This window comes from Aspergillus costaricaensis (genome assembly GCF_003184835.1).
Source record: "Aspergillus costaricaensis CBS 115574 unplaced genomic scaffold BO79scaffold_3, whole genome shotgun sequence".
Taxonomy (NCBI): Eukaryota; Fungi; Ascomycota; class Eurotiomycetes; order Eurotiales; family Aspergillaceae; genus Aspergillus; species Aspergillus costaricensis.
This window is the reverse complement of record NW_020291803.1, coordinates 965,402-992,274: the sequence shown is the minus strand read 5'-3', so window position 1 is coordinate 992,274 and position 26,873 is coordinate 965,402. Positions and strand designations below refer to the sequence as shown.

General features: G+C 50.8%; 8 protein-coding genes across 8 annotated transcripts; 4 read left to right on the top strand and 4 right to left on the bottom strand.

Annotated features, from left to right (window-relative positions):
- Nucleotides 1-99: 99 nt before the first annotated feature.
- Nucleotides 100-2,221, bottom strand: BO79DRAFT_187591 (IQ calmodulin-binding motif protein; the record flags this gene model as incomplete). The annotated part of the gene is made up of 4 exons (XM_025680550.1): nucleotides 1,904-2,221; nucleotides 1,026-1,842; nucleotides 429-956; nucleotides 100-374 (listed from the first exon to the last, which is right to left on the bottom strand). Exons 1-4 carry the CDS (start codon nucleotides 2,138-2,140, stop codon nucleotides 100-102), a joined length of 1,857 nt encoding a protein of 618 aa, XP_025544061.1. The 5' UTR covers nucleotides 2,141-2,221.
- Nucleotides 2,222-2,992: 771 nt separating this feature from the next.
- BO79DRAFT_165839 (putative thiamine pyrophosphate enzyme) lies at nucleotides 2,993-5,198 on the top strand. The gene is made up of 4 exons (XM_025679276.1): nucleotides 2,993-3,060; nucleotides 3,125-3,167; nucleotides 3,215-3,337; nucleotides 3,406-5,198. Coding segments are annotated over exons 1-4 (1,806 nt in total). The 5' UTR covers nucleotides 2,993-3,058; the 3' UTR covers nucleotides 5,044-5,198.
- Nucleotides 5,199-5,901: 703 nt separating this feature from the next.
- On the bottom strand, nucleotides 5,902-7,398 carry BO79DRAFT_250920 (uncharacterized protein; the record flags this gene model as incomplete). Its single annotated transcript, XM_025685840.1, has 1 exon — nucleotides 5,902-7,398. The coding sequence occupies one exon, from the start codon at nucleotides 7,396-7,398 to the stop codon at nucleotides 5,902-5,904; it is 1,497 nt and encodes a 498-aa protein (XP_025544059.1).
- A 460-nt stretch (nucleotides 7,399-7,858) lies between these two features.
- On the bottom strand, nucleotides 7,859-9,232 carry BO79DRAFT_250919 (uncharacterized protein; the record flags this gene model as incomplete). The annotated part of the gene is made up of 6 exons (XM_025685839.1): nucleotides 7,859-7,912; nucleotides 7,957-8,015; nucleotides 8,071-8,178; nucleotides 8,240-8,623; nucleotides 8,742-8,967; nucleotides 9,017-9,232. 6 exons carry the CDS (start codon nucleotides 9,230-9,232, stop codon nucleotides 7,859-7,861), a joined length of 1,047 nt encoding a protein of 348 aa, XP_025544058.1.
- Nucleotides 9,233-10,067: 835 nt separating this feature from the next.
- On the top strand, nucleotides 10,068-15,086 carry BO79DRAFT_272654 (uncharacterized protein; the record flags this gene model as incomplete). Its single annotated transcript, XM_025687447.1, has 1 exon — nucleotides 10,068-15,086. The coding sequence occupies one exon, from the start codon at nucleotides 10,068-10,070 to the stop codon at nucleotides 15,084-15,086; it is 5,019 nt and encodes a 1,672-aa protein (XP_025544057.1).
- Nucleotides 15,087-15,468: 382 nt separating this feature from the next.
- On the bottom strand, nucleotides 15,469-16,533 carry BO79DRAFT_187588 (amidohydrolase family protein; the record flags this gene model as incomplete). Its single annotated transcript, XM_025680549.1, has 1 exon — nucleotides 15,469-16,533. The coding sequence occupies one exon, from the start codon at nucleotides 16,531-16,533 to the stop codon at nucleotides 15,469-15,471; it is 1,065 nt and encodes a 354-aa protein (XP_025544056.1).
- Nucleotides 16,534-18,432: 1,899 nt separating this feature from the next.
- On the top strand, nucleotides 18,433-20,775 carry BO79DRAFT_206957 (aminotransferase-like domain-containing protein). Its single transcript, XM_025682081.1, has 7 exons — nucleotides 18,433-18,872; nucleotides 18,952-18,988; nucleotides 19,039-19,070; nucleotides 19,127-19,337; nucleotides 19,395-19,471; nucleotides 19,531-20,355; nucleotides 20,415-20,775. Exons 1-7 carry the CDS (start codon nucleotides 18,711-18,713, stop codon nucleotides 20,667-20,669), a joined length of 1,599 nt encoding a protein of 532 aa, XP_025544055.1. The 5' UTR covers nucleotides 18,433-18,710; the 3' UTR covers nucleotides 20,670-20,775.
- Nucleotides 20,776-23,388: 2,613 nt separating this feature from the next.
- Nucleotides 23,389-26,134, top strand: BO79DRAFT_137679 (putative serine/threonine protein kinase; the record flags this gene model as incomplete). Its single annotated transcript, XM_025678132.1, has 4 exons — nucleotides 23,389-23,829; nucleotides 23,907-24,021; nucleotides 24,070-24,239; nucleotides 24,287-26,134. 4 exons carry the CDS (start codon nucleotides 23,389-23,391, stop codon nucleotides 26,132-26,134), a joined length of 2,574 nt encoding a protein of 857 aa, XP_025544054.1.
- Nucleotides 26,135-26,873: the final 739 nt, after the last annotated feature.

Here is a 26,873-nt window from a genome sequence, read left to right as displayed (position 1 = left end):
ACATGCTATCACTAATGCTTAAAGTTGTACATGTCCAACATATCGCTAGTAGATAATGGAGCAAAATCATCCAAAAGGCCAAACAAGTATATAACTATACTAAAAACCACCCGCCCCTCTGACCCTCTGCACCGCTCCTACTGCTCCCCGTGCCCAGCTAAAGTGTCCCGGGTCAACGCCAATCGATCCCACGGGGAGATCATTGGTCGTTGGATCATGCCAGCAGCCGTCTTCTGGGCTGACGCCGCCGTAGTACGCCGTGTTCTGGTTCCGATCGATGGCTTCACGCCAGGCACGGCAGACAAGTGGGGAGTCCAGCAGGAGGTTTACCTCCTGGCTGTGGTAGAAGGATTGGGTGTCGAGGTTTCCATTACCTGCATCTTGTCAGATTTCACATCACTTTATATGGAGTGTAGAGTGGGAAATACCTTGAATAGCAACCTTCTCATCAACAATCATCAGCTTAATATGACAACTCCTCCGCTTAAACTTATTATGAATTGGCCGGACTTGATCCTTCGCCACATAATTAAAAATCCGCAGACGGAATCGCTGCTCGTCTGTATCTAGCGCCTTGTACATTCGGTGCGCAACCATCTCGTTCGTCCCATTCTGGAACGGCAGTAATTCGCCGGCGTCGTTGTACCCCAGACACAAGTAGCATGTGACGGTGACGTCGCGGGTTTTGACGGCCTCGATCAGAGCCTGGACGATGGGCTCGGCGTTCATGTTGGGCGTCTGGATGAAGATGGATTCTTGCGCATTGTTGATTGCTGCGAGAAAGCTGCTGTTTTGTGGCGTGTGGATGCTGCTGTGGTTGGGAGCGCCCCAGGGTTCCCGGTTGATGACGGCCATGGGGAAGGGATCGTGTGGTGGGAGGACGATGTAGGGCTGCATGATGAGTTCTTGGTCGCTTTCGGGGGCGTCGGCAGACATGTCAGTTTGGATCGTGGTATCTATTCATTAGAGATTAGTTTCTGGCCCTGCGTGGATCTGTAGCGCTAGTGGTTGGGGTGCATGCATACTTAAGCGACGAGTCACAGCCTGCGTTCTGGTCTCTCCCTCCCGTGGTAACAGCAAACCGTTCATGCGCTGGGCCTCAGCCCGAATATCCGAATCATAGTGATGTTCATCGACAGTAAGTTCTGGGAGAGGCCCCGGGTCTGGAGCATCATAGTCGGGCTGCTGCGAGGCGTGACAAGGAATGGGAGCCCCCGTGGCGGGCGAGTCCAACATGGACAGTGGGGGTTCGAGAGAGCGACCCCACGAAATCAACGCAGTGTCATACAACCCATCCACAATGGGTCCCTCGACATGAATCATCATCTCCAGGTTGTCGTTATCCTGGACGTTACTGCTCTGCAGCAGTCCAATTCGCCGATCAATTACCATGAACTTGGCGTGGAAAGTCCCGAAGATGGGCCGGTGGTAGTTGACGACCTGCAGGTCGATGTTGGGGATCTCATGAGCCGCAGGAAGCTGCACCTTTTCGCTGGTATATTTCTTCTCTGGCACTGGTAGGTGGTTCTCAAACAGCTGCTGCGGATCTCCGCGATCATAGACCATCTTCACAATGACTTTCGTTCCACGTTCGCCGGCTCGTCGGGATAGCTCTCGGAATGCATTGGTTACCAGTGTGGAGGCATCCGAGTGAATCCAGAAATTTGTCGCCAGAAACACTTCCTTCTCAGCTCGCACAATGCAATTGGCCATGTGGCGACAGAGATCAGGCAATGGGGCGATAATAGTCAGAGGGACTACGCCGTGGCTGCCCATCAGTGGCGGGGAGACTACACCGGACATGGGATTCTTTTCTAATGCGCAAAGCGCATCGTGGTAGATCTGATTCCTGTCAGGTATGTCTCTCCAAGGAAGGAAGTGATAGTATTGGCTGGTTAATTACCTTCAAGAAAAGGTCGCTGGGTTGAGTACTGCCCCAGTTACCACACTGCAGAACCTTTCGCAGTTCATGGTCGTCCTTGTCGACCGACTCGTTCGAATCAGATTTGTGTGACTTTGACTTCCGATCATGATACAACTTCTGGAATAGCTTAGTGGGCGATTGCGATGGATCCTGCAAAAGCTCTGAGGTGACGGTCTTCTCGTCATGACAGAGCTCATACACAGTGTCGGAGAGCATGGTGGTTCGCACTTGATTGGCACTTTTGGGCTGACGAAGAAACCAGAAAATAAACGAAGCCAAAGTCAGAGAATACACGGCGCTGACGAGTTTAAAAAGGGGTATCCAAGTGGATTCGCTGGCGGGACCCCAGGCGACTGGCGCGACCATGGCTATTAATATTAATAGTAATATGAAAGGATGGCTGCCTGTCTACGAGATGACGTATTCGGGGGGCTATCTACCGGTCAGCATTCAGATTCTGGATGGCCATGGGATAATATAACAATTAATTGGGGCCAATGCTGCAAATGATGTGGTGAGCGCATCCCTTGAAAACCGCAAGCAACTGGCGAGGGACGCGACCACGACGTCATGCGGGCTGACGATAACCAGTGATAATCAATTGAGAAACTGGCCGATGAGCAGTGGAACTGTTCTAGTAAGATTAATCGGTGGGTGGATCCACCAACTACCAGCTTGGCTCTGAAACAAGCTCCTGTCGGAGAGAACTGGGCAGAATAGGGCTGATCGAGTACTCGTGATACTGGACATTTTTGATCCCATTATTGTTGTTGCTGGTGATCGGCTTCCGGCACATAGTCGAAGGATGACCACCTCCACCCTAAATTCCCAGCTTTGCACCATGATTGCACCTTGCAGCTCAAGTATGGGTTCCACCTCATCGTGCCAACCTTATTGACGAACTACTTACCCCGTTGGGTGATTACTCAGTGAAAGCCGTTAACCTCGGTGTTAAACTGCAGTATCTCCTCACCAGTTCGGACTTGCCCCCGAGCCTGTCCTTTATTAAGCCGGCTTTATCAATCTATTCCCGAATTTCTGTATCCCCCTTCTTTTACTCCGCATTGCTCTCGGTCAACTCCACTCTATCTCAATTGCGCACCCATAGATTACCGTTGTTGATCGATTGCGACCATGTGAGTCACTACGACTTCGCAATTGGCCTTACTTGCTTGTTTCATATTCATTGACGGTCTTCAGGGTCTACACAGCATCCTTTGCCTTCTTCGAGGCACTCTGGGAGGTACTGTCCCCATCCACAATAGAACGTCGGTCAAGCTAACCTTCCAGGCTGGGGTCTCCCATGTCTTTGTCAACCTTGGCTCTGACCACCCCTCTATCCTCGAGGCTATGGTCAAGGGCCAGAAAGAAAAGCCCGATGCCTTCCCAAAGATCATAACCTGTCCCAACGAGGTGAGTCGATCAATGCAATCTCGTTGTGGATCTCGACCGGACACTAACCCCGCATGCCTCCTTGGCAGATGGTGGCCCTGTCTATGGCCGACGGCTATGCCCGCTTGACCGGGGAACCTCAGTGTGTGATTGTTCATGTCGATGTCGGTACCCAGGGGCTCGCTGCTGCTATCCACAACGCATCTTGTGGCCGAGCCCCCGTCTTGATCTTCGCCGGTCTCTCCCCGTATACCATTGAAGGGGAAATGCGTGGTTCGCGCACAGAATATATCCACTGGATCCAAGATGTTCCCGACCAGAAGCAGATCGTCTCACAATACTGCCGATATGCCGCGGAAATCCGATCTGGTAAGAACATCAAGCAGATGGTCAACCGCGCTCTTCAATTCGCTACGAGTGATCCCAAGGGACCTGTCTATCTGGTCGGTGCACGAGAGGTCATGGAGGAGGATATCACTCCTTACTCTCTCAATCAGAGTCACTGGGCGCCTGTCTCCCCATCTGCTCTCCCAACCGAAGGTGTTGAGTTGATAGCATCAGAGCTCGCAGCTGCGAAGAACCCCCTGGTCATTGTCGGTTACTCTGGCCGGGAGGTACGAGGTGTCCACGAGTTGGTCACTCTTGCCAACACCTTCCAGGGCATCCGCGTCCTCGACACAGGCGGCTGTGACATGTGCTTCCCTGGCGACCATCCTGCGTGGCTAGGCATGCGTTTTGGTGTTCATGATGCCATCAAGTCTGCCGACTTCATCCTTGTTGCCGACTGTGACGTACCTTGGATCCCGACGCTCTGCAAGCCTTCCGACTCTGCCCGCATTATTCATGTCGATGTCGACCCCCTTAAGCAGCAGATTCCTGTTGCCTATATTCCCACGATAGCGACTTTCCGCGCCGAATCAGCAACGGCTTTCAAGCAGCTCAACGAATACGTTGCCTCCAACCCCTCAATCCAGCAGACAGTCCAGTCGGATGAGAACCGTGCTCGTGGCAAGCGCCGCGCAGAGGTTTTCCAGAAGACCCGCCAAGCTATCTACAACCTCGCCCGCTTACCTCCCGGCGGGGATATCGCTCCCCTCAATGCCAACTATCTTATCAGCCAACTACGCCAGTCCTGCCCATCGGATACCATCTGGGCCATCGAATCCGTAACTCTCACTACTCACGTGGCCGACCAGATTGCCCCTACCCTGCCGAAATCCTGGATCAACTGCGGTGGTGGTGGACTCGGGTGGTCCGGCGGCGGTGCCCTGGGCATCAAGCTCGCCACCGACGCCAAACACGGCGGGACAAACAAGGGCAAATTCGTCTGCCAGATCGTCGGCGATGGCACCTATCTCTTCTCAGTTCCAGGGTCTGTTTACTGGGTTGCTCGTCGCTACAACATTCCCATCCTTACCATTGTGCTCAACAACAAGGGCTGGAATGCCCCTCGGCGCAGTATGCTCCTCGTCCATCCGAACGGCGATGGATCCCGTGCTACGAACGAAGACCTCAACATCTCGTTCGCCCCGACTCCAGACTATCCGGGTATCGCGACAGCTGCATCTGGCGGTACCTTCTGGGGTGCCCAGGCTGCTAATGTTGCCCAGCTGAAAAAACTGTTACCTGAGGCTATCAAGAGTGTGCAGAATGGTACCACGGCGGTCTTGGAGGCGCAACTCGATGGAACGAAGGGCAAATATGTCGCCGCGAAGCCTTCGCTGTGATGTTTCCTTTAACATATCATTACGCTAGTCACGTCTACATGAGTATTATGATACATGATACAGTCTTTTGCGAAAGACTGATGCCGCCTCCGATCGAGACAGATAGCAGAGACAGAAAGATAGTCTCATACAATACAATGAATAACCATATACACATGCACATTGACCAGATGAGTAAGACTACTAGTAGCACCCAATAGACAGGCAGTGGCCTGCTCTATGACCCGAACCCTCATGCAACGCCACCTCGGAGAAATACCTTACTCTACCTCTTCGTACATCGCCGATCCTCTCCAACCGAGTACCTAAAATTGATTTATAACACACTACGCGACCAAATATCCCTTCTGATTGGATCAAATCGCCCAACGGGAACTAAATCTCCGTTACCGGGAGTTGACTTCCAGCGCTTGGACTTCAAATTCTGGTCGCTAATCTCCGAAACCTCGGGTTTCTCTCCGGGAGATGCACCACGACCTCGCGTAGTTGGGCCTTTTCGTTCGTCCTTATAGACATAGCAGTGTGTTCCACATTACCCACCTTAATCTTCTAATTGGCATTAGCCGCCGACTGGATAGATCTTCGAATAGTGTTTTAATGGAAACGCTAATCTCTCTCACTTCGCTCCGCTAGCACTTGTAACTTGAATAAATCTTGAGTTCCAATGATGACAAAAAGGATGCTCAATACAGTGACTACTATTGAGCATTTCCTAAGTGAAACTCAGAATATGTGGGACTATGTACAAGGTTCCTTAAATTCAATGAATTTTTAGCCACGTAATGTTCATGAACAACATCAATATATTATTGCAATCAACTCATAATTCATCATTCCATGGTCACACTATTAGTATTTCTAAACACCACTCCCTCCCACCATCCTCCCCGACAACCCAGCCTGGCTCCTAATATTCGCCGCCATATAAATCCCCTCACTAATATACGACATCCAATAACACCCCCCGTATTGCTCATTCCACTCCTTACCGAGCAGATTTCCCCCGTCAGAACTACTCAGACCCCTAACCCGCTCCTCCACCGGCACATCCTCACACAGCATCATCGCCTGACGAGTGGCTTCCTCCCACAGTGAGCGCTGATCACTCGGCTCCAGGATTGGGTTAAGAGCCTTCATCGCTCCGGGACATAGCCTGCTCGTATCATTCTCAACATACGTAGTAGCAGTAGAAGTAGATTCCCCCGACTCACTTCCCCCCTCCTTCTCAGACACGCTTTTCCCAACAGGGAATGTATCCGGATTCAACGCAATAACCGTATTCAGCAACGCACGCCTCGAACTCAGTTGCGTAGTATACCTGCACAGACGTATCCTCGCGGAAGCCATTAACCAGCGACGAATCTCCGTACGAAGGGGGATAAGGTACGCGTGCGCGAAGATGGAAAATACTATCCAGAAGCAGATGTAGAAGGCGTTCCAGTCCTGTGTTGTTGCTGTCGCGATGGCGAGGGCCCATTGCGCTAGGATTAGGAGTCGGAGGAGCATTTTCAGTATTTGGGTGGAGAGTGGTGAGAAAGATGAAAGGAGTGTGTGGGTTTCATCGGGTTCGAGATGGCGGTTCACGAGGCAGTTGACTAGGGTGCTTTCGCCGTAGAAGATTGTCCAGTGACTTGAGTTGGTGTTTTGGGCGACGATGACGAGTCGGTTGTATGGCGAGGTCATGGCGTCGCTGTTTAGGAGGCGGCGGGGACCGTCGCCGTGGGTGAGGGTCACGATGGCGCCGGATAGGGGCATTAGCAGGAGGAAGGCTACGGCGAGGTAGCAACTGGAGAAGATGGCGAGGATTATGAGGCATATGAGGCTGAGGTAGCCGAGGAGGCTGGTGGTGATGTAGCGGGGGGAGAAGCGGGTGAGGAATGACCATGGCCATGGTTGTTGGGTGGTGGAGTTGGGAGAGAAGCGTTGGACGTGGAGGATTTCGAGATCTTGGATACGAAGTTCCTGCCTTGGTTTCTCCATGTTCGCGTGCTTGTTGGGGATAGGGTGCGCGGATTGCGAGCTGATGCATGTCCGGACTGTTTCTGGATTCGGGAGCAGGTAGAGGTCGCCGAATCGGCCGTCGATCCCGGTAAGACTGATGCTGTTGCCGTATTGATCCAGAATGGGGGTCTTGTTGTTGGGATTGCTGTCGCTGGAGAGGAGTAGTCGACTGCCTGACGGGGTGATGGCCCAGGACCAGAGTGGGCAGCTGCCGGTTACTTGTAGAGTATGGATCTTGACGGGAATGTCGATGAAATCGATTAGAGCTGATAAGGGCAGGATACCTGCTACTTGGCTCATCCATGGGTTGTTTTGTATTATTTTGGCTAGGGCAGTCGAGACTCGTTCTGACATGCTGGAAGGATGGGGTAGTGTTGTGGATGGGTTAGGGCTGATTGTTGCAGAGTAATTGGGTGACATCTCTCCAATAAATAGATCAAATCTCACTACTATAATAGAGCTAAAAGCAATCGTAGAAACACAAAGAGATGAAACGACTACGCGACTAGCAATGGATTTGTGTTGGACAGCCATTGGATACTTAGCATGGGACCCAGTGGCCAGCCTCGCCTTCAGCTGCATCGACATCTGCAGCCTAAATACAGTAGAAGAAGGGATCGTCTTGGGATGATATGACCAGTCATAGTACTAGACCATTTGGCCTTTCGGTCATATTTGATAATACAAGTGAAACCGTAAATGATCACTGTTGATGCATTCTTTCGCAGATCTCTCACTCCAAGGTGATAACTATAAATCTTCTTCCACCTGTTTGGCATACCCTGGGCTCGCCCTTGGAGGGGTAAGGTCGTATCTATGTGGGTTCTGGTTTTTTGATTCGAATCTGTCTCGACAGCATTTCGAGCACCTGCTTTCAGTTAGACTAGTTTGAATAGTAGGCAAGGCACATACCCATCTCTCCAGATCCCTCTCGTTTGCCCTCAATTCTTCGAATCGTTCGTCCAAGTGTTCTGCGATTTGCTATTAGACTGAAAGTGAGAAGAAAAAAGTAAGTAGCCCTCTCACCTGCAGTACAATGAAGAATATCCTGGATTTCATTGTCATTCTTCAGGCTCTCCAGAAACTTCCCTGCGTTGCTATCATTGCCAACCTGACTAATATTGAAGTTCACAACTACAGCAATGCCATAAGTACTGAGGCTAAGAGGGTAACAATGTGAGTGGCTAATACTTACGCTCCCTGGGGTATTCGTGTTTAGTAAGAAACTGCATACATTCAACAATCTTTTCCCGGAATGTATCGTGAGCTTCTGTTGATGGCTCACCATCGGTGATTGTGAAAATGAGCAGTGGTCGTGGCAGCACCTTTCCGGTATCGAGAAAGTCATATATGAATGGTTTCAGGACCCTCTTGTCAAGTTGAGTGCCCAAGGGAGTATAATCGTCAGCCTTGAAGTCCACTTGGCTTAGATCTTCCAGCTTGCGAATGGTGTGTTCAGCGTCCGAGTTCATGAATCGCAAGGAGGCACCTTCAAGCTTTTCGCCGGGCTCTTTGGGATTTTCTGGCACCGCTCTGGTCGCCACGCTGATGATTCGCTTGACCAACTCCTGCAGTGCCTCTAGCCTGGTTTTGTCAGAGCTTTTTATAGGCGTCTTCATTGAAAAACTATCATCTGTTCTCAAAGCTCAGCCGAGTGTGAAAGAGCCGAAGTCTGGGGGTTATCAAATCAGCCATACCACAATAGAGGACCGGTTGGTAGAGGGCCAGCTGGGTGAGTGTGGTGATCTGATCCGGGTTGTTTAGATGGTTTTTCGGGTCATTCTTTAGTTGGACGGCTTTCTTCGCTACTTCACGGAGATACGACTCATTGAGTTGACTGGTATGATCACCAAGATTGCTCTGTTTGACCAAGAATTCCACGTTTTTCTTGAAGTCGTCCTCGGTTTGAGGATTCTCAATGATCTATGCGCTTTAGCTGGGCCAGAGACGAGAATTGGATCAACGAACATACCTCTTGCGGTTTCGAAGAAGGGACAGAGCGCTGCGTAAGCTTTTCGGCAAATTTAAAGAGCCTTTTCACCAGATAATCGGATATTTTATCCATAAACCCCGGCATTCTCTTCATGAAGAAGTATTTGATCTTATTCCCGATTTTTGAGAAGAAATCCTGCCCAAAGGAATGCTTGGTTGGTGGGGGAGAATCCCCATCGCCTGGATTAACAACCATTGTTGCTCCCTTTTCCAAAGACAGGAATATGAAGCGTGGACTACACCGGGGATCCCCTTATGTTAAATACATACTCTGTTTTCATAGTCCTGTTCACTAGGAACATACAAAAAGAAGCTGAATCTGACGCACCGCCGATCCTTGAGTTCAGCTGCACTTTGACGCATCTCCGATGCTGCTGGCTTCAGCTTTGCCACAAACAGATGGATGACCGACATTGACTACTGTGTATGCAGGAAGTGCATTACTGTACAGTAGGCAACTGAACTACAGTCTGACAGCTACGATTCTATGCATCGGATGCTCCCCCGTCTGACATATCATATTGTCGCATGTAAGTACTTTCACTCCTCCATGGATCTTCCCACCACGACCCTCTCGAAATCTCTCATCCCCGTCGACTCATCACACTCTCACTGGAGAATAGCATCTGTCATCTCAGCTGAATGTTCAGTCCACCATCTTGCATGGATGCTTGCAGCTGCGCGCTGGAATATGTTTTGACGACCACTTGGGGGCTTCTACCGGGCCATTTCAGCCGTCTCAGCTACTACCTTGGCAAAAGCAACCACAGGATGAATGACGTGCTCCCTACTCCGTGAAATGCCGGGCAACGAAATCACTTGCATCTGTCACTAATGATAAGCTTTGTCGGACATGCTACTATCTAATTCAGCTGGTCGGCCTTCTTACGGTGGTCCCCGCGGGTCGCCGATACCGTACAACCATAGTGTCAGCGGTGAAGACCGAGTTTGGGACTCCAGCTATCATATGAGACGAATTGGACCACAAACCACCTCAGAACTTCTTGGAAGCAGCGAAAAATTACGCAGACATGGCAGCAATGAACTTAGATCTCAATCTTTTATGCTACCACCACCTTATTTCCCAAGACAAGGTGCACTCAAACTGCCAATTGTTGCTCGACATTCCTGAGCCCTTGCATGGCCATACTCCTTTGCTTCTTCCCCAGAATAATACCGACAATTGTTGTTCCAACGCCAACAATCGCCCCGATCTTTGGCTCACCAATCCAGCCGCAACTATACCTACCACCTTCCGAACCGTCGGCTTCTTGACTCAGCTAGGTCATGTTTGTATCGCAGCAAAGCTGTGCAAATGCGACCACGAAGCATGCCTCGATACGCGACAGAAGATGTACCGTAGTGCGCCCCCGTGTGAATGGCGCCCTTTCCGAGACTGGGCCCTTACTGCCATGTCCTGCCGGGAAGGATTGGCGCGAGACTGCAACAGCAAAAGCGGCTCGAAAGACGGACAGGTAGATTTCTTGAGTATGGAGCGATCAGCTCGCGTACACACACATATTATCAGCGCAGTTCATGCTTGCTACACCATTCTCGATGCATCCAGAGCCAACGATGGGAAGCGAATGATGCAGTCCACGGGCGACGGGTTCATGGGACCTGTCATTGACGTGCAGTCCGTCTGCAACTTGATTTTTTGGATGCTGAGCATCCTTGCTTGCCATAACCTGGAGCCAGCGGCCATGGGCCGTTGGGATGGCCACTATATTCCTCGGAGCGTCACTGTACCGGCTATTCACGAAGCCGCGCGGCGCATTTCCAACCTGAGCTTGTGCAGCTGTCGCTTCTGGAACCTGGTGAATGTCGCCGAACGAAAACAGAATGATCTACCAGACCTCATCCATAGCCTTGAACATGTAGGTCGGCGAGAAGCCTTGAAGCATCAAGAAGAACATTTCGGCTGTGCCCCGAACAGGTGTCAAACCGCGCACATGGATAGTACGCGTGTGCACCAGATGCATAAATGCAGCATGTCTGGAAATGATTGCAAGCAGGCGAAATACCCTGTGCAGGAATTGATAGCTAGAGTAGAATTGGGAGAAGGAACCGCGTGGTCGCGAGACAAGGAGGAACTGAGCGCGGCGGATGCCCCGTACATCGCCATCTCCCATGTATGGTCAGATGGGACAGGTGTTGGGATGTCTGACCAAGGTCTGGTCAACAGTTGTTTGTTTCAATATTTCGCGCGCATTGCAGAGAGGTTGAAGAGCGAAGGGATATGGTGGGACACGCTGTCCTTGCCACTTGAACCGCGGACCCGCAGCAGAGCCATCAATCAGATGCACAAAAATTACGCGGATGCCAAGTACACTGTCATCCACGACAGCTACCTACTCAATATCAAAGCTTATGATGCCGAAACAGCATGTCTAGCCATCGTGCTGTCGCCGTGGTTCACGCGCGGGTGGACAGCGCTGGAGCTGCGCATGGCGACTAAGGTCAAAGTTCTTTTCAAAGGCGAGAATGAGCAGACGCCAGCCATCATGGACCTTGACACTGACATATTGGCCTCACACCCCAATGTCGTTTCTCGTGCACACTGGCTAGCCTCCAAGGTCATCCGTCGGCTGCGCACTCAAGCAGTTGAATTCGTTGACGACATAATGGCTGTGTTAGGCCCACGACAGACATCACGCGTGCGGGATCGCACTATCATTGCGGGGCTACTGACGGGTATGCCTCAGTGCAATTATTCGCAATCTGAAAGCAAAATCACCAAATCAATTCTGTTCTACCTGGGTTTCGTTCCTCATGATAGTCTCCTACATGGTCGGCCGACCATGTGTGAGAAAGGCCCATTCTCCTGGTCTCCCGCTACACTGGACGAGATGCCAATAACAGCACGAATCGACAGTGATAGCCCCGAGCTTCGTCGCAAGCGCATGTTGAAGATCCAGGATGGCGGTGCGGTCGTTGGTCGCTGGCATTGTCAGACTGTGACCGAGCACCAGGTCCAGAACAATCTCATTGAGCCACATGGAGATCATGTTTCGGTAGCTGTGCCTTTTTACAATGCCCTCCTGCAGTGGACAAGTTGCCTGATTCTCCGAGAGAGGAAGGGGGATCGAGGGCCCGCAGTTCTAGTCATGACTGTGCCAACCGATACAGAACACCGCGAACGCTACTTGGATTGCCGCTATGTTGGAGCGGCACGGATCGCCGAGGAAAACGATGAGTATGGAGATTATGACGGCATTTGGAGACAGGAGGATCTGGTGTCCTCGTGCGATGCCACCGTGCGGATTGGTGCTGATAAGGACAAACATGTCTGCTGTGCCCGTGACGCCATGGAGCCGTGGATTGACAAGGCAACTCAAGAAGGATCGCGAGAGAGTTTTAAGAAGCAAAAAAAGAGCCTAGTCGAGCAGGTCGTCAACGAGAGTTATGCTGGCCAAGAACAAGACGAGAGTGGCCGTTCACAATTTACTCGACCTGGAAGATGGGCTAACGCTTCCCCACAGCAGGAGGATGAACGAAGTGTACATGATGCCTCCCCAGCCGACGAGGCAGTGGGAGAGGAACTAGTTTTGGAAGCCTTCAAGACCCCTAAGGCGCCACATATACTGCAACTATTCCTGACCCAAGGTGTGGAAATCACAGATGAGATCAAGGATAAACTAGAATTCAGGGAATTCAGCCTCCTCGCTTCTGTTTACCTTGCCAATAATCGCCCAGACAATGCTAAGCAGACGTGCGCACTGGCGTACGAGCAGTTGCCCTCGGGTGGTATTGCTCAGGGCACTGATCCTGCTACTGTTGAAGCTATGTGCGAGTTGGGTAGAACCTGTTGGAAGACGGGGTTACTGAATGAAGGACAATGTGCCTACTCAGGATGCATATCGTATCTAAATGAAGCAGACGATGATATGGGAAAGCGACGCCTCCGGTTGCAGGCCCTTGGAGAGCTCAGCTTCCTGTATTCCCACATTGGAACGATGAATGAGGCAAATTCTTGCTACCTGGGCGCACTGAAAGTAATCGATTCATCTCTAAATGTTCCCAATGATGTTTACGTGTTCTCGCACGATGCACTCACCCGCTTAGGTGACTTGTGTTCGCACAAAGACGCCGAGGACCAACGGCTAAAGACTCTATACAGCAGGGCCTTGAGGGACTTTGAAAGAGAGTTGGGTAAGGGGCATGCTGCAACCCTCATAACGGCACAGAACCTCGCTGCAACACTATTTGCTCAAGGGGAGATCGCTGAAGCGGAGGAGGTTCTCAAGGAAGTTATCCGCGCTATGAAGGATATGCTTGATGGCCGTCAACACCTATTGCTTTTACGGGCGAGATATGATCTAATGCGTATTCATATCTTACAAGGAAAAAGAGCAACGCCAGAAGAGGATCTAGAATTGTTTGCGCAAGAATGTGCAGCCAACTTACCCTCGGGTCATTGGTTAGTTCGTGAAGTCCGCCTTGCTGGCGGCCGCTTGTATGAGAGACAAGGAGAATTGCGGAAAGCGATCGGTTCTCTGGCACAATTAATAGAATCACCACCCCCAAATAACGCTGAAACATCCAGCGCTTATCTCCATGCGTGCACAGAACGTGATCTGGGGATATTTTATTTGATGGATGACAATACCCAATCAGCAGAGAGACACCTTAAAGCGGCGCGGATGCAACTGGAAGGTATCAGACTCGACAATCATCTAGACGTCCATGTTGCAGACTTATGCTTGGCAGTGCTGCAAAACGATAAGCTGCAAAACGATAAGTTAATTCTGGAAAGGGACAGTCAACAGCTACGCGATACTGCTGCCAGATTATTTCGCAAACCTATCTCAGGTATAGAAAGGATATGTGGTCCCACGTACCCCGAGACCCGAGAACTCGTCAGCCAAATGGCACGCTTGTGTGAGACAAGAGTACGCAAAGAGAGCAGCGATAGGATCGGTATTCCAGTTATACAGGCTATATATCATCTCAGTGAGCTTCTCTGTCGATACGGAGATGACGCAGCTTCTCAGGGCCGAGTGAAGCGTACAATTCCCTACTACGATGAATTCTATGGGCCAGAGAACCCATCGAAAGGACAAGCCTTCTACAGAGTAGAAGAGCTGGAACTCCCTCGGGAGGACGATGAAGTCATCATCGAGAATGCAACAGTATCACTACACCAGTATGGATCGAGGGAGACTAATTCAACTGAAGATAACTCCAGCGACAGCGAGGATGAGTCCGATTCCGAGTACACACCACAGAACCTAACGATCTACGATCTCGCGGGCACCGTGCGCAAACTCGGCAGTGAAGAGCAGACACAGGGGCTACAAGAAGGTGACCGTGTTCTCGCGTTGGCTGTCTATCCATTTACTAAAGAGGACCGACACAAGGGATTCCGAAACTACACAGTTGTTCCCGCCAGCCTGGTAGCAATTATCCCCCCAAGCCTCTCATTCTATGATGCCGCCGCCCTACCACTGGGAATATTCATTGCAGCAGAAGCGTTATTTCAAAGGCTAAGAGTCCCCATCACCTCCCTTTCCGCAGGAAGCAACAACAGACGCAGAAAAGGGACTGGGACAGTCATAGTATGGGGGGGCACCACCAGCCCAGGGTGCAACGCCATCCAGCTAGCAGCCGCAGCAGGCTGTACCGTGATAGCCACAGCACCGGGCAAGGAATTCGACTACGTACGACGCCTCGGAGCCAGCGAAGTGGTTGATAAGTATAGCCCAAGGACTAAGGAGGAACTCCTGCAGGCACTGGAGAAATCGAAACCGACAAGACTTCTGGGTGTAATCGACACCGAAGATACAGACATTAGCACAGCTATCTGCAAAGCTGTTGTGGGAAACAGTGATTTAGTAGCACCCGCATCTGATTCCCGCCCGCCAGATGCGATCACGTTCAAGGACACTGTGATATGTCGGAAAATCTTCAAGGAGTTTCTTCCGAAGGCGTTGAGTGAGAAGAGCTATGTTGTCGCTCCGAGTCCGGTGTCTCCTCCGAAGATCTCACATTTGCGTTCGACTGTTGAGAGGGCGCAGAAGAAGGTTATTACTCCGGTTTATTGTCCGTGATTTGGTGGGGTCTCAGCTACAATGCCAGTTAATTATGTCATATTGGTTTGTCATTTTTTTACATTCCTTGAAAGTGTTCTAGTGAATACTCTTGTCCTAGAACACCTAGGATGTCTGTCCGGACGGAATATCCAAGGGTAGTCTACGAAGCAAGTGCTAAACAGCTCTTACGTGTCAAAAATCACACAATACAAAAGCAAAAGCAAGTAGATTCACCTCATTGAAAGTCATGATAACAAACTGTGTAACAATCTCGGTTAGTAAAAAAAATGCATTACGATACCCATTTTGTGTTTCCCATCAGTTTCAGGTCAAAGCAACACCTCCATTGAGCCATTGAACGCCTTTCAATATTAATCGTGTCCCAGTTGCAGTGAATTCCCTAAACAACATCACAATCCTTGAACTTGCTGAGCTTGAACAACCTTCTTGCGTTGTCCCTGCCAACACGAAGATATCCATCTCGGCCACCCAGTGCCTCCTTGATCTTCTCCTCATCATCATCGTACCACTGGCAGCCATGCTCCATTCGCTCGTAAGGGAAGTCAACGCTGAACATCATTCGCTCATCGCCGAGCCACTCGTACAGGTAGCGCAGGTTCTGGGTACTGAAATGTCCACTGGTGGTGATGTAGATGTTGCGCTTGAAGTAGTAGAGGGGTTCCTTCTGGCAAACAGTATCTCCGTTCTTCTCTGCTAGAGGCCGTGTCACGCCCTTGACCCAATGGTCCATCCGCCAGAAGTCAAATGGGATGCGCTCGCCCATGTGTCCAATAATGACTTTCAAGTTGGGAAATCTATCGAACACGCCGTTGATGATGATTCCCATCAGGTGTAGTGCGACTCCGTTGCAGTAGCTCTGGGGTGGTCCGATGAGATACTTGCGGTCCTCGTAGGTCTGCTTGTAAAGTTGGGTATCCCGCAAGGGTGCGGCAGGATGAAGGTAGACCGGGACGTCCAACTCCACAGCCACTCTCCAGAACTCATCGTAGTCAGGCTGATCGTAGAACAGAGGTTGATCATCATCTCCCTCCCCGGTGTGTTGAACATCATTCAACAAGGCTCCGTGGAAGCCCAGCTCCTTCACGCAGCGGCGAAGCTCATGTCCCGCCTGTCTGGGATCGTGCATTGACAGGGATGCAAATGCTCCCAATCTATCACGGTGGTCCTTGATCTGGTCATGGATGTAGTTGTTTGCATCGCGGGCCCGTTTCTCGGCCTTGTCCTTGTCGGTGATGCCCTGAATACCCGGAACTGTCAGGGAGAGGATGCTGTATCCAATGCCGTTTTGATCGGACAGCTGCAAGCGTTCGTCTGTAATGGACACTATCTGGCGCTTGTAGCGTTCAACATCTTTAGGAGCGATGTAGAGGGCTGCCTGGGCATCAATCTCCTCATCCATGCCCTTCACCTCAAAGGCTTCTTCGATAGCGACCTTTCCACGCATATTGAAATATAAGGTTCGGTAACTTGTTTAAGCTTTCTAGTGAGATGCAGGAGGTATGTGTCAAAGTCAAAAGAAATTGAATTATTAGGTATAGATTAGATGATGCTTTTTGATTGAGATGATCCTCTGTTCAACTGGTTGAGTGTTCGAGGGGGTTTATATACTAGCTGCATCGCGGCTCAACCCATGGTAGATACCCCAATGATGTTTGGTGACAGAAGGTTCCCCGCAGACAATCCCCTCCGTAGCATTGGGTTCGAGATGGCCGGTCCTCAGCTTGAATTGCGGTGGTGGAGAGGGGTTTCAGAGGAGTATTGATTCCAGATGCCAATTTGACTTTCGGGTAACTGTTCCAAGGCCTCAACGCCTATAACATTGCATGTTGTTTGGAGTCGGTCTCAGCTGGGAGTTATGTATAGCAAATGTCATGAGGGGGCTTCCTGTCATACTTATTTCATCCGAGCTCATTGCTAGTGAGACATTGATCTAGACTTGGGTGTGGCAGCTGTGGCCTCACGCGGGTAGACTCGGATGATGGGAAGTGGCTTGTGATGGCTTCAGGGAGGGGAATACAACAAAAGATCTTGATGATCTCAGCGTGATCATGATACATCCTCTTCTGTATTAAAATTGGTCAAGGGATGGTAGCTGGCGTTGTCCCCAGCTGTGAAACCACAAACGACATTTGAGCAGATTTAGCCCCCAAAACTAGAAGGGCAATAGCCCTTGTTACGTCACATCGAAGAGCTAGATCGCTCTTTCCAGATTGAGCTGTAACAACTGTTGTAAAATTCTCTGATGTATAGCCTGAAGATTCTGTTGAAGGAAGTCATGAGACTTACCTTGAGCCAGCCTGAGCCAGCTCCAGGATTCGTCACCTACCGAGTATCCCACACTGAGAGGAATATGAGGTTCGTGATGGTAAAGCTCCTCCTGATGCAACTGTCGAGGCTCGTATATTAACAAGGGAAATACGGATTTATGTTATCGTGTAATCTGAGGACATACGTAGCTCAGTAAACTTTCGTGGTGGTATGTGGGTGGTCCGATGGAGAGAGAGCTACACAAACCCGCGTCCCATCAGATTGTGTACATTCGAGGGACTTCTGTTTAAACTCAAGAGGCATTGATAATGGAGGGAATATCGGCAGAGTAATAGTGTGTTCCTGTAATTCTTCATTGGTGGTGAGCACAGACTCATGCTTTTCTCCTGCCAGAAACCACATGAAAGAGGGGTAGACCCAACAAATGCAGGCTTACCACGTAAATCCCCTCCTCTAAACTTTACCAGACATGGCTGTCACACCAGTAATAGTAGCTGTGGCTCCATCTCTTCAAGTCAGACGTGTACACAGGTTAGTCACTAACTCGTGGGTAGGCAGTTCCAGAAGTCGTGATAGTTCGTTTCCATTGCCTATTCGGGGACAAGACCAAGATCTTATCGGGTTGATAAGCAAGTCCGATGCCGGCGATAGCCTTATCTAGGCGCGGGGTTGTCACCCGAGCGGTAATCTAATTTCCATGCATTCTTGCTGTTTGTCTGGCAGAAACAGTTGTTGGTCCTTGCTTCAGCTCGAGCTTTCCCCTCATTCTCTTCAGGCCAAGTCGGATCACAAAAAATATTACTCGATGTCCCACCAAGCTATCTGGTACCGACCAATGGCTCTTTGCTGGAGAAGCAGTTAGATTGAAGTTGCCTTTAGTACCTTTGCAGGCCCAACCATACGGAGACTGTATCGGGAATACGAATTACGTTATCGCTGCCCGCCGCGCCCTGTGAACGACAGCGTCACATCGCATCAGTTTGCGGCATCCTACAGTGATATTAGATAACGAAAACGCGGTGAAGCTCCTTCATGGCATCTGATTGCTTCTTCCTGCCTTCCATCAGCAATGGCGCCCCTTTTTTATGTGCCTCGTGGATGAATCCGGTCCCCATCGACCCAATGATGCATTACCGGCGGAACCGGTCCGCCCACTTAAGCGGAGAAAAAAGCGGACGCCCCTGCGTGACTCGATTCTCCCTCTCGGTTTCGCCATCAGTTCGCCTGCATTGTGAATTTCTCTCTCAATCGTCTACCTTGCTACATTGACTTCCGTGTGGACTGTGTGCATACACTCACCTGATTTCTATATTCACCAAGTTCACTACGTGCAATCAGACCCCTGTCTTAAGAATGAGCCCTCCCGTCGCCGTGGACAATGACTCAATCAACGTGGGCTCGGTTGCCGCAACCGGCCCATTGACGGTCGATGCCATCCCTGCCCTGAGAGCCAAGAGCGCAAAGATTCCCACCGGTGTTGCTCCTGCTACGAACAGTGACATGTTCAAGAGTCCGGTATGTTATTTTCTCGCCTCCCCAACCCGACAATACTCTGTGGCGAAAGACCGACTGACCGTACTGTTCTTTCGTCCAGCACTGCTTCACCAAGCCGCAATCGAAACGCTGGGATCGTAAGTCGTCTAATTACCCCCGTGTCGGCCAATCACTAATTCCTCTCAAGATATCTTCTCCATCGAATCCAAGTCTCGGAAGGTTCGTCCGTTCATACACATCGTTGCGGTGTACATGGATACTGAAGCTTTTGTTAGAGTTCAACCTTGAAGGGTGCTGCGCGGTACCTGAAGAACCCCGGATTGATCTCTCTGGGTGGCGGCCTCCCCTCCCCGGAATACTTTCCCATTGAGCAGCTCTCCGTCAAGGTCCCCAACGCCCCTGATTTCACCCCGGAGGCTATTCAGAATTCCGGTGCTCTTCTGACCGCGAATAAGGGTGACGTGCGCACCGGAAAGAGTCTTTACGGTTAGCTGCCTCCAGCCCCCGCGCGTTAAGTTGCATACTAATCAAACATATGTTTAGACTTGGAGGTTGCCCTTAACTATGGCCAGGCTTCGGGAACTCCCCAGTTGCTTAGGTTCGTGACGGAACACACCGAAGTATGTGGAGGCAATACAACCAAGCTTTGACATATGTGACATGCACTAATCGCTACTAGCTCATTCACAACCCTCCCTATGCCGATTGGCAATGCTGCTTGACCGCAGGTAGCACGTATGCGTGGGACACGATCCTCCGCATGCTTTGCAACCGCGGGGACTACATCATGATGGAAGAGTACACTTTTGCGAGTGCCCAGGAGACTGCGCTTCCGCTTGGACTGAAGGTGGCGCCGATCAGAATGGATGGGGAGGGTCTTTTGCCGGAGTCCCTTGATGAGGTTCTGAGCAACTGGGATGAAGCCGCCCGGGGTGGTCCCAAGCCTTACGTGCTGTACACCATCCCCACTGGTCAGAACCCAACGGGTGCTACTCAGTCTGCGGAACGGCGTAAGGCTGTGTACAAGGTCGCCCAGAAGCACGACGTGTACATTGTCGAGGATGAGCCGTACTACTTCTTGCAGATGCAGCCCTACGCTGGTGCTGACAGCGAGCCCGTCCCGCCCCCGGCGACCCACGAAGACTTCCTTAAGTCCCTTGTGCCATCCTACCTGAGCCTCGACGTCGACGGACGTGTCCTTCGCATCGAGTCATTCTCCAAGGTCCTTTCTCCTGGATCTCGTGCCGGCTGGATTGTCGCTGCGGATCAGGTTGTGGAACGATTCATCCGGAACTGCGAGACCTCGGCCCAGAACCCTAGCGGTATCTCTCAGTTGATCTTCTACAAGCTTCTTGATGAGCACTGGGGTCACTCTGGATACCTTGACTGGCTGATCAACCTGCGCATGCAGTACACTGGCCGCCGTGATACGATGATGCATGCTTGTGAACAGTACCTGCCTCGTGAAATCGCTCAGTGGATTCCTCCTGCAGCAGGCATGTTTGTAAGTAAACTATGGCTACTATAACTCCCGAGTGAGACAATAAGCTAACACACTGATAGCACTGGATCGAGGTTGATTGGAAGAAGCACCCTGGCTTGGCTTCCGGCAAGACTCGTGAATCCATTGAAGAGGAAGTGTTCCTCGCTGCCATCGACAACGGCGTCCTTGTCTCTCGTGGCAGCTGGTTCAAGGCGTCTGGAGTCAACGAGGAGAAGATGTTCTTCCGCGCTACGTTCGCTGCCGCCAGCTCGGAAGGCATTACTGAAGCTATTCGGCGGTTCGGTGATTCTCTGAGAGTCCAGTTCGGTCTGTAGAGAGCGGTTGACTTCTTCAAGAAGATGTAAATACGAAAGAAGTAGATAACCCCATCCTAATTCTAGCGTGAAATCGGTTATAGAGTAAACAAATTGGAAGTTTTTCATGTCACAGTATGGTTCCTCCTTAATATAAGTAGGATTATCATGGAATGACACCCGTATAAAGATTTCCTATAATTAATAGCCTTTCAAAACCCACAAGCTTCATGATTCCTCCTCGTTGCGCAGCTATTATCTATCACATTGGTAGAGCCGTCGGAACCGCGTGAAAACAATATTCCGCCGGTTGATCCACCCACCAGCGTGACACTATCCCAAACGAACGCTCTGGAACTTTAATCGAACGTTTGCCCCAAAACCCTCCATCGACTGCCTTAGATTGTCGATATAACTATCTAACGAGAGAGGAGAGACGATGTATCTTGTTTTTTATTATTGATATTATTCCATCCCGCTCTTGATACCCCTTAGACTTTCTTCTCTTTCGGTTTTGCCGTTGCCCTGATTCCGTTACCCCTGCATTGGCGAACGACCGGCTTCTTGTTCGTTGTCTTGTGGTAGACCAGCTGGCTTGGTCCTAGGTTTCTTGGGTGCTTGTTGTAGGTGAGTGGTCTTGGGATTCTTTATAGATAGCAATAAAGGGTTATGTTTTGTGTCTTTTGGTGGTCGAATTGCTTGCTGGACAACTGTTCGTTGGATTTCTTGCGTTGCTTTCTTCGTGTCACGTGATGGGTATGAGGCGGTTAGGATGCAAGATGCCTAACTAATCAAGCTGGGTCCTGGGCTCAGTGGCTGTTTTGTGTCTGCATGTGAAGCCATTCGTGATCACTGTCTCCATTTTGCTTAACTTGAATAGTGTGCTCTGTTTTGTAGATGCTAGCTGGTGCAGTGCTAACCAGCGTGCAGATTATTTCATTGAAGATTCCGTTTGTTCCAGCATCTGGCATCTGGCTTCTCTGTTCATGCCAGAGAATTGTGCGGGTGAACTCAAGGTTGTGAATATAGAGAGACTTTCAAATATCGCAGATTGTCACTTCTTGGGTGTACCGAAAGGTGAATCTGATTGGTCAGAGTCCTAGCACGTGTACTTCACCATATATCAAATATCTCGATTCACTGGAGCTCGACTGCCTAGCACCTTGGAGAACTGGTTTCTGCCTGGCGCTAAACTAGCGTCTTCTTCTTCTTTACATCTCTCACCGCCTTATATTCACGTCATTGTGGGCTTCAGTGCAACACAGCATTTGAGGTGAGTTTGCACCTGTCCTGGGTGGGCTTTCGCAGTGCTTGGGATTACAGGTCCCCGGGAACAGCACGATGTGTTTCAGTATGTAGCTAACACCTTGTAGTTCACTGGCTGGCTTTATAGGTTTCTGTAAATCAGCTAACAGTGAGAACTGCCCTCCTGCTCCGTGAATGAGACACGGGACGCTCGGCTAGGGCCTCTCGCAGCATCCGATCCGTTCTATATTGGGATACTCCCATTTTTAGCTTGGATGTAAGTTAGTGAATTGGGCGGTCACTTCCCGTGTCTGTTGTTATTTCTTCGTCTTCTGCCGCTTGCTTCTCCTGCTTGTCTTTCTGCGTCGTGTCATACTCGTCGATGAGCCGTGTCCGTGACGATTTCCTCGTTCCTCGTTATTTCTCTCTCAAAAGTCGCGTCGTTTTCTGCGTGATCCCTGGTAATGGCAGGTCTAAGCTCGTTTGAGCCCTGCGAACGCGCCGACGGGTTTGCATCATCCTAATTGCTTGGTTATAAATGCTGATCTAGTTGCAGTCCCCAAGCCTGGCAGGAGTATCGCCAGGGGGGTAATCAAGGCAGCGTAGCGGGCCTAGACGGGCATAATAGTAAGTTTCCGTCGAACTCAGACTCGAGTTTGGAAGAGCTAATCATTATATAGGCCCAAACGAGAGTCTGTTCGAGGACGGAAATAACCGTCGGCAGCGGGGCCTGTTGCATAAGAAGAGCGCGAGTGAGCAACCGGTTTACCGATCTCACCAGCGCTCAGGCAGTAGGCGAGAACGACTGCCATTTTTCGGCAGGAAGGCCACCTCAAAAACACCGGACGAACAATCTCCAGTTGAAACACGTGCCACCAAGGCGGGCGACTCTCTCCGTCGAAGGCGACTCTTCCGTTCGCACACTTACCCTTTTGGTCGTAACTTCCACAGACACTCGCCGCGTACTGGAGGCTCGGATTCCAAGATTGGTTCGGCTCTTCAGAACCTCTTTTGGCCAGGACGGTCCAAAGAAGAAGAGGAAAGAACGGCACCACCAAGATTGACCCTTGCTGACCCGTTCTTAATCAGCGTGCCTCCCCTGACCATTGCTCCCTTATCCACCCACTTCCCCAATTCCTACGAACATCGTCGAGCTCAAGTCTTACCCACAGGCTACTACTGGGATCCTTCCTCCCCCCTCTCTCCACCCTTCATCCACACTCCACCTCAATTTCCTCCGGTGAATTTCCATTCCCCTGGAAACCCTCTCGGTCCTCCCATCACGCCTGTCTCTCCTACTGAGTGTTTCCCAGCATTTGATTGTGAGTCTCCAGGTGCCCAACCTACTCTCCCCTCTATACCCTTGGACGCTGGGAATCATCCTAGTCCCGAGACCTTCATCCGGCCCCGCCAGCCTTCTATCTGTCAACAACCAGTTGATTCCACCATTGGCTTACAAGATCATCCGCTACCCACAGAGCATTCCGATTCCACCATGGATCCCTCACGTGGATCGCGCTTTCTGGACCCGGCGGTGGCTGCCCTCTCCAAGCATAAGGCCGAAGCCATAAAGCTTGCTCGTGAACAGGGTGTTGCTGTCCGAGAGATGTGCCGCAGAGCCAAAACAAATACACCTCCTTATGAATTCGAGGAGTTGATCGGAAAGGGCTCATACGGACGCGTCTACAAAGGCCACCAGCTTCCCTCCAGTAAGGTCGTTGCCATCAAGGTGATGGATATTGATTCTGTGGACTATCAAACTGTTCGTGACTTCAGAGATGAGTCGATCAAGGACTTTATACACGAAATTAGGGTGATGAAGCAGGTCAAGGACGCGGGTGCGAGGAACATCAACGAACTAATCGAGGCAATCTCCATCCACTCACAACTGTGGCTGGTTTGCGAATACTGCCCTGGTGGTAGTGTTAGAACCTTGGTGCGTGCATTCCTCTTGCCATTCTCTGCCTTCGTAAGCATATTTTCTATCTGTGTGCTAATGTCATTCTACTGCAGATGCGAGCGACCGGCGACCGGCTTGAGGAAAAGTTTATCATCCCTATCGCTCGAGAGCTTGCTGCTGGGTTACGCGCCATTCATGATGCCGGCGTCATCCACAGAGATATCAAAGGTAGGCAACTACCTTAAAGCTACCGGGCTTGCGATTGACTATCTAAAGCTGCCAATATCTTGATCCACGAAGAGGGAAGGCTGCAGATCTGTGACTTTGGTGTCGCCGGGGTGCTTCAGTCTCAGATGGACAAGCGGTCCACTTGGATTGGGACACCACACTGGATGCCACCCGAGATGTTTGCGACTCGCGGTGAAGCCCACAAGTACGGTAGCGAGGTGAGCTGTACGCCGTGAAGTAAACTTTTCCATACTGACTGCTACAGATTGATGTTTGGGCCTATGGCTGTACCTTGTTTGAATTCGCCACGGGAAATCCCCCTAACTCGAATCTTCGCGAGCGTATGCAAATCGGCAGACAGATCACACGCAACACTCCAAAGTTGGACACCGATAAATACAGCGACGGTCTTAAGAGCATCGTTTCATTTGCCCTGGAATCCAACCCGGTCACTCGCCCTGGTATGGCAGATATATTGACACATCCTTACGTTGCTGATACTGAGGACGCATATCCTACTGCGTCCCTCAGCGAGCTGGTCCGCATCTATTATCAATGGTCACAGCGTGGTGGTCAGCGCATTTCTCTCTTCCACCCTGGAGGTGCCGCTGCAGCAGAAATCCCCGGCAAAAAGCAAGATTATGAAGAGGACTGGAACTTTAGTACGACAGATGGTTTTGAGCGTCGCTTCTCAGTCATTGATCTTGACCAGCTGGCCGCCTCTCTGGCGGAGATGGAAGATCAAATTAGTCCAACCACGGTGTCTAGCTCGGATCATGAATCATTTGAGGACGGATCGGACAAGGACATGACGCCGGAGGACAAAGCAAACTTTGACGAGCGTGTGCGTCGGGGAGCTGCAGCGATGGAGGGTCTCTTCGATGAAGACAAGCCAAGCTACAAGTATGAAACCAAGAATGACTTCGTCCCAATCGAGCCAAAAGCCCCTACGTCGGATCTTCCGCTTCGCACTGATACCGATCGATCATCAGTCACCTCAACTTTTATTGATATTGACATTGGCTCCTTTGATTCCTCACACTATGCTGCCGGAGCAACCTCGGCCCAGCCATTTCAACTTGCCGATGCGGATACTATTCGAGCGAACCGGACGAGTGGGCGTCAGCACCGGAACTCTGTTGAAGGCCGTTCGCGTTCGTCCAGCAGCGGCGTGAGTAGCAACCGGGGCTCCGAGGATATGACATTCCAGCCCCAGACTGGGCCTCGTCCTCCTACAATGGATTGGAAATTCCCTGTGTTCATGCAACCTCCGACGGAGGAGGCTGAGCCAGCCAGCCCACCAGAACCAGAGACGAAGCCGGCTGAGCCCGACACATCCGATAAACGTGCAACTATGGAATGGACATTCCCCGTCATGACCGCTCCAGCAAATGATGGGGGCGTCAGCAGCGATAACTTTACGGATACTAGTCAGTATGATACACTGAAGGCACCGATTGTGGAGAGCCAGCCTTCAGCCACAGTCCGGCGCTCTAGTATTGGTGAGCCCGGGGACTCCCGACCATCTACGTCTCGATCCGGCGAGTCCAATGGATCTGAGACTGACTATGACCCCTTCCGCTTTGATCGACCTTCCACACCACCCAGCCAGGCGCCCGCGGACCCAAAAAGTCCTGAATATCCCCAGTTGCTGAATACTTTCAAGTACCCTAACTACGACCAGTCCATCATTATGGATGGCCCTGGTCCCGATGAAGAAGAGGAGACGGATGACGCGTGGCAGAAGCCTTCTGAGAACACGGACGATCCCTCTTTGTCTGAACCTTTCCCGACAGCGATCCCCACCAAAGGCATCGACCTCAGCCTCCCCTTCGTCCCGTCTGCAAGTTCCTCCGTATCGGACTCCTTGCCTACGGCTCGGACCAATTTTCCTTCGCTCACCACTGACGACGGAGAGCCGATCCTGTTCCCCGAGCTCCCTCTGCCTCAGCTTGAGCTCTTCATGGCTGGTGCGAACGATCATGCGATAGCTGGGGAGTTGGATCGACTGTTAGAAAGCTTCATTGACTCGTTGAATTCCACCGGACAGGCTTTATCTAGAGTCAATCTGGGTCCGGAGGTGAAAGAGGAGGTCAAACCAGAGGCTGAGTAGGTGGTTAGTCTGTGGCTGGTTTCAGAAAAGAACATAGCGGACTGCTGGCGTCTCATGGGTTCTGGCTGGTAAAAGCACTTGTCGTTGAGGGCTGTTGGGCATATTTCGGTGTTTGTGCTGGATGATACGGTTGAGCAAAATGATGTAAATTGAATTTCTGCAGTCATAATGAAACCATAGTATCTGATGTATGCTGTCAGTTTGACAGCCTGTCGTAATAAGTATTCAGCATTCACTGCAGGTCTAACCCAACTTCTGTATAGGAACCCACTACAACAATACCTGACCAACAAACATTGCAATCACGATCAAGGTCTAGATAACTGCTGTATAATCCCGACCCTCGTGGCTCGACACGAAACTCAACCTCGTCACGTCCAGACGTGACGCGCGTCATGAGGTGGATGCATCTCATTACCATTTCTATATCCGTTCTCTAACTTCAAGTCAACGAAACCATCTCATCATCCCCTCTTGCCTTTTCAAAGTCTCTATCCCCATGATACCAATACCTAGCTAACAATCATCGATCGTACGCCCACACAGACATACACATACACATAGACAAAACAAAATGACCACTCCATCACCTCCACCCTCAACCACATCTCCATCACCATCTCCAACCTCCCACCCAAGAACCACACCAAGAACCAAAACATCAGGAACCATAGATTGGTCCCTCACCCTCCGCACAATCAAAAACCTCTACACCTCCCACCACTACCGCCAATGCATC

Bases quoted from the DNA above. Each gene is read 5' to 3' on its own strand.
- BO79DRAFT_165839 (XM_025679276.1), top strand. The intron at 3,168-3,214 runs GTACTGTCCCCA...CTAACCTTCCAG, and splicing joins TCTTCGAGGCACTCTGGGAG to GCTGGGGTCTCCCATGTCTT. The intron at 3,338-3,405 runs GTGAGTCGATCA...CCTCCTTGGCAG, and splicing joins TCATAACCTGTCCCAACGAG to ATGGTGGCCCTGTCTATGGC.
- BO79DRAFT_206957 (XM_025682081.1), top strand. From the start codon at position 18,711: ATGAGCCCTCCCGTCGCCGTGGACAATGACTCAATCAACGTGGGCTCG. The intron at 18,989-19,038 runs GTAAGTCGTCTA...ATTCCTCTCAAG, and splicing joins GCAATCGAAACGCTGGGATC to ATATCTTCTCCATCGAATCC. The intron at 19,071-19,126 runs GTTCGTCCGTTC...AGCTTTTGTTAG, and splicing joins TCGAATCCAAGTCTCGGAAG to AGTTCAACCTTGAAGGGTGC.